Here is a 6,317-nt window from a genome sequence, read left to right on the forward strand (position 1 = left end):
ACAGGTTCACGCCCACTTTTGGGGGAAATCGCACTAGATGTTCCATTGGCTTCCATTCAAAACAGCGGAACAAAGCAACCCTCGTACACAGCCGGCAGGCGCAAACAACCCACGAAATCACTCAGATTAAACATGCTGAGTAATTATCTGTCCACCCTGCCTGCCATAGAGCGCGAAAGATAAATTAACATATTTAATTTGGTCAATATAAAAACATGTCTCTTTCATTCTCCCAGCATCAAATTTGTGTAACAACGCTCCCTATTGGCCAGAGGTGTCTTACCCGGACATTTACTCGTACCTCATAGAGTCAACAGGGAAGCAAGTGAATGATTTTACTTTGTATTTGAAAGTTACTTCGTATTTATATATTATGTCTTTATATTTAGAGTAATGAGTGCACTTTTCCGTCCAGCCATACAACTAACTGGCTTAGCGATATTTCCCACAATCACTGGATGGCGTTGTTACACAAAATTTGAAGCTGTGAGAATGAAAGGGACATGCTTTTATATTGACCAAATTAAACGTGTCAATGTATCTCCCGCGCTCCATGGCAGGCAGGATGGACAGACAAACACTCGACATGTTTAATCTGAGTGACTTCACAAGCTATTTACGCCTGCCGGCCGTGCAAAAACGCTGCCCCGCTCCGCTACTTTGAATGGAAGCCAATGGAAGCGCTGCTTTTTTTATCCCCCGAAAAGGGGCGGTGACGAAATTTACAGTCAAGTTCCCGGATGTGCCGGTAGTCCGTATTACTATCGCCCTCTGGTGTCCTCTGATGTCTATGATCTCAGTTCATAAACCACTACAGTCACAGCAGCCACGCCCACCATAGCAGCGATGACCAATCGGCTCACAGTTTCAGTTAAACTCCAACAGGGGGTGTGGCCTAAAAAACAACACTAATACATTAATGTGCACTTCTTTACAAATAAACAAAAATATAATTCAGTAAAATTAACTTGCATATCTGCACTATACCTGAACACATCTGACAGAGATGAGTGATGTTGAGATGTTGAGTTTGGTGTCTGATAGGATTGCTCACCACACAGTTGTATGTGTTTGTATCTTGATAATCAACCTCAAGAGGTAAAGAGAGTCTGATGTTGAGATCAGACACACTGATGCTGGACAATAAACTGTTTCCTTTGTACCAGGACAGACTCACATCTGTCACATTCATCACTGAACATAACAAGGCACATTTTGAGATTGATGATCTTTTTGATGATGGTGGACAGTATGAAGAGTTACTGCTGATGACAGGAACGGGCAGATGAGCTGAAAATATTTAAGAAATTATTAATAAAAATTAATAAATGTTCACTGTCATGCAGCTATAATGTAATAATTAAAATAAATTATACACTATTGAGACAGAGTCAACTCAATACAGCAGTTTTCATATGTGGGCCTAACAGTGTATTAAAAACAATATATTGATTTTTTTTATCTCTTTCTACAATTAGTTATTTAAACATACAGGATTCTTCTAGCTAGTAAGTTATTTGTAATTTCTTTTTGTACAATTTATCAATATATTGGTTAACTTCTATTAAAGTTTTTCTCTGTCCCTCTAATTGGGTTTGTCTTTTGTTTTCAGGATATGTACGTTGTTAATTGATAAAATACTGAAAATCAGACAATAACATGGCAAAGTATACTGTATAATCTCATTAAGTGTAGAACGAACAACATATAACAAAAAAATAACTGTATAAAAACATAGATTTATTCACCATAGACAGTAACATTGAATCTCTTGTATGAAGTTCCTCTGTTTCTCAGGATCTGTAGTTTATAAAGTCCAGAGTGTGTGATTGTGATGTTTGTGATGGTGAGAGATCCAGTCTGATTGTCCAGATTCAGTCTGTCTCCAAATGTCTCATTACTATCAAACATATCAATGCTTTTCTTATATATTTGAGCTATACGAGTCCCTTTAGGTCCAAACATCCACACTATGTGATCATCTGTCTGTATTTCAGTAATATCAGTGTGTAAAGTAACAGAATCTCCCTCCATCACTGACACTGACTTCACTTCATCAACACCAAACACACCTGAAACACAAAACACCCATTTAATAAAAAAACCTGTTAGTACAAACAAGATGTTAGTCAGTATGGAGATCCAGTTTGAAGGCAATATCAGAACAGTTTAACACGTCTTGATAGTTTTGCTATAGTAAAGTGTTTCAGATACTAGCAAGATAATTTCTATACAATAATTTAGACCTATAGTAAATTATAAAGTATATTTATACATTTACCTTAGTTAAATCTACAGAATATACTAAGTAATTACATTATAGATAATTACTATAAACTACAGTACATTACAACACTAAAGTTTAGTGTTTTTTTATGTGTAAGTTTTTATTTTAATATCCTAAATAGGCAACATAAAATCCTCATATGCCATAAAAGAAAAGGTATAACTTACCATTCAAAAACAATAAATACAAGCAGAAAAAACACTGCATGTTCCTCAAAAAATAACTGCACATAATGCAAAAAGTGAGCGAGTTTGACGAAAAAGCAACATTTAAAAACTGGCAGACAGATAATCTGCTTTCAAAGAAAATCCTGCTTCATTTTTTCATATTTTCATCTAAAAATACACCTAATAAAGAAAAATACTAAATACATCGCATTTCAAACCTCACAGAGAAAGGATGTTCATACTCATCTCTGTGCTCTCTCAACTTAACTTCCTTCTTGCAGTCTCATTTCAACATCACACACGTCAGATAAAATCATTTTTACAGTCTTAAAATAAACATTCAAGTGCATCATGTGTCTAATCTTTAATTTACTTCTGAAATGCACCTGCAGATAAATAATCAACTATGAACTCTTGAGGTTAATAGTTTCAGGTTTTATTTTTATATTTTATTTCAGTTTAAGAAAATGTTTTCATCAATTGTTTTATAACGCTGCTGCAGTGGATACTGAATTTGCTCCTGACAAAAGCATGTTGGTCATTTAAATCTGTTTTATGATGTAAATGTTTGCCTGGTTATAAAAACTTTTTTGCCCGATCTCTGTATGGTGATGTTGTGAAGCAAAGAAAGAACATTATTTATGGGTAGCCTATTTGGGAGGTCATTTCCTGTTTCCTCTTTTGCTAAGAGATGTTAATAAAAAATTGCAACTAAACAAAAAAACATTTTATGTGTGCAAAGCACCACAGTGTGTAGCTTAATGTGTGTTTAGGTAAAGTTTAGATATTTGGTCTTTTTTGAGATTTGATAAAGTATGGTCCTGTTATTGCATTAAACACTTTTGCAGTTTGGTTTATACGTAAAACCAATCTAATTCTGCTGTTCTGCTTATTAATCATCCAAAACTTGGAGTTTGCAAACATCTGTATAAAAAACATTGCAAGCATCAACAAAACATGACTAAAATTATTATACTCTTAAACGTAAATGTGCTACAAACGTTTATTCACAGTATATGCCACAAAATACAAATTGGCTTCCCTGAAGAATATATTTTTTAAAGCTTTACAGTGTAAATAATCATTTTCCACTACAAAGAATAGAAAGAGATCTTAAAGTTTCTTTATGAACCATACAGCTAAACATGTCTAATATTGTGTAACACCTTTATTTTTAGTGTAGTTTATTTTTCTTAGAAGCTTTGTTCTGTGATGTGTTCTCACAACAATTGTTTCCAGTGAAGTATTTGAGGACGGGGTTCACGTGGGTTTGTGAGAAATGACTCTCTTACCCACTGACTGTGGTAAAAACAGCGTCTACAAACGAAAAACCACATAGACATTCATCACATATAGTTCTATAAAGGACCTTTCATATAAGAAGAGCCTATAGTTTTACAAATGGTGTGTTATGTAAATGGTCAGTGCTCTATGTTTATGAAATCTGTAAAAGATAAACAACAGGAACTAAGCATCATGTGGTGTGGACATGAAACTTAAATTAGCCATCAGTAAATAATGTGACCCTCCTGATATAGGCCTATATCTCATTATGTTTTCATTATCGATGCTTAGTTACTCTTTCATTAACTCTATTTTTATATTTTGAATCATTCAGCTGCATCCCTTTGTGCCCCCAAAGAAATGTTACACCTTTTATGCCTATGGATTACAAAATTCATGATAGATTCATATATTTTGATTAAACTGTGCCACCTGGCGCCATCTGGTGGCCAAAAGTTCACAGTACACAATCACACCTGCTGTTTAAATTACACCACATCAAAAAATATTACGAAGAAAGATTTGCTTTTGTAAGACAGTCAAAGAGACAGCAGCTACATGACTGTAGTGGTTTCTGCTCAAAAAAAATCTTTCAACCACTAAAACAGCTGTTATAAAACTATAACTAGGTTTATTTAAAATACTTTTCCTTTTGACTTGGTCGCATAGATTCTTCCCTAACATAAAGAATATCAGACCACCTAGCACAGAACTAGCATTGGCTGTTTTCTGTTATAGAAAATAATATGCATATATCTGATTTTTTAACTCGAAAGTTGTCAGAAACTACGTAGTAGTAATCAAATGTGGGACCAACTATCAGTAGGAGTCTATGAGCAGACGTTTACTTGTAACCAGCAGATGGCGTGGTCCTCAAAATTTACAGCGACCAAAACTCTTTTCTTGTTTGTTGTCTTATAAAAATACCATTGTCATCAGATTGTGATAAATGATCAAAGATACATTTTTTTTGAGGTCACGAAATTTAGAAAATTCAAAATAACAATACAATTATTTGAAAGCTCATTTAACCGACTTGCTTCACAGAATACAAGCCACAGACTTCAGGTTTGGATCTCTTATTTTTTCTGCAAAATATGGGACACAACCCTGATGCACTTCAGCCTCTCCCCCACACTATATTAACAACAAATGATATCATAATAAGGGTGTTGACACAAAACATGTTACAAAACTCCAATACAGAATTTTCCAGTAGAGTCAGTTGTGTGTTTCTTTAACTAATATGCATTATATACGTATACATGAAAATAACAACAATGACTATAAATTATAGTATCAACACATTATGATTATACGACTGTAATTCATATTTCACATATGTACGCAAATCCCATCCATCAACAATACAGCACATAACAACCACTCTCAGCAGTTCATAAATGTTGTAAACAACTAACATACATACATAGACATCATTAGGATTATACAGTGTTAAGAAACAACACAATATATACGACATGACCTACATATAGTACTCAAGTTATTAATGCAATCATTCACAATCATTAAGTGAAAATATGTTGCCTCTTTTCTTTAATGGACCCAAAACAAAAATAGGAAATAGAAAATAAATGCTGCCAGTCTGACATCAAACAAGATACAAGACAAATTACAATACAAGGAAACTTTAAATCTGCAACTTAAAATAAGACAAAGACATAGTTTTTTTATTAAATTCACCAAGAAAAATCTAGAAGAATGTTTGTGATATTTTGTGCAAGACAAATCCAGTCCAAATGTATCAATTAATAAAACACCAAATCGGTCACGGTTTATAATTATTTGTTTTCTATACAAACATGGGTTAGATGGGTGATGCTGTGTTTTTCCACAATGTCATTTTAAGTTGAAAATGCTTTAAAAATGGAAATCATAAATAAAAACAAATTTACTCTGAAAATGATTAATTAAGTTATTTTCAAAAAGGGACAAACTCAGCGGTTGGGGTAAATTAACCCAGAAAATGTTTATATTTGCCTCAACAATGTGTTAAAACAACAAGACATGTTTCTAAGTTTTGCCTTTAACTTTATTTGAAATTCACAAATTTCACAAAATACACATCACATAAAACCACTTTAGGTGTTCATAATCAGATATTACTATCGCCCTCTGGTGTCTTCTGATGTCTATGATCTCAGTTCATAAACCACTACAGTCACAGCAGCCACGCCCACCACAGCAGCGATGACCAATCGGCTCACAGTTTCAGTTAAACTCCAACAGGGGGTGTGGCCTAAAAAACAACACTAATACATTAATGTGCACTTCTTTATAAATAAACAAAAATATAATTCAGTAAAATTAACTTGCATATCTGCACTATACCTGAACACGTCTGACAGAGTTGATTGATGTTTAGATGTTGTGTTTGGTGTCTTATAGGATTGCTAACCACACATCTGTATGTGTTTGTATCTTGACAATCCACCTCAAGAGGTAAAGAGAGTCTGATGTTGAGATCAGACACACTGATGATGGACAATAAACTGTTTCCTTTATACCAGGACAGACTCACATCTCTCACATTCAACACTGAACATGACAACACACAT

At 34.0% G+C, this 6,317-nt stretch overlaps 1 protein-coding gene across 1 annotated transcript; it reads right to left on the minus strand.

The window, feature by feature from the left end:
* Window positions 1-762: 762 nt before the first annotated feature.
* On the minus strand, window positions 763-2,188 carry LOC141349205 (T-lymphocyte surface antigen Ly-9-like). The gene is made up of 2 exons (XM_073861443.1): window positions 1,749-2,188; window positions 763-1,290 (listed from the first exon to the last, which is right to left on the minus strand). Exons 1-2 carry the CDS (start codon window positions 2,032-2,034, stop codon window positions 932-934), a joined length of 645 nt encoding a protein of 214 aa, XP_073717544.1. The 5' UTR covers window positions 2,035-2,188; the 3' UTR covers window positions 763-931.
* Window positions 2,189-6,317: the final 4,129 nt, after the last annotated feature.

Source organism: Misgurnus anguillicaudatus, chromosome 23, assembly GCF_027580225.2.
Source record: "Misgurnus anguillicaudatus chromosome 23, ASM2758022v2, whole genome shotgun sequence".
NCBI lineage: Eukaryota > Metazoa > Chordata > Actinopteri > Cypriniformes > Cobitidae > Misgurnus > Misgurnus anguillicaudatus.

Coding starts and splice junctions, on each gene's coding strand:
- LOC141349205 (XM_073861443.1), bottom strand. CDS start 2,034: ATGGAGGGAGATTCTGTTACTTTACACACTGATATTACTGAAATACAG. Junction 1,291..1,748: donor ATTCAATGTTACTGTCTATG/GTGAATAAATCT, acceptor AAATATTTTCAG/CTCATCTGCCCGTTCCTGTC.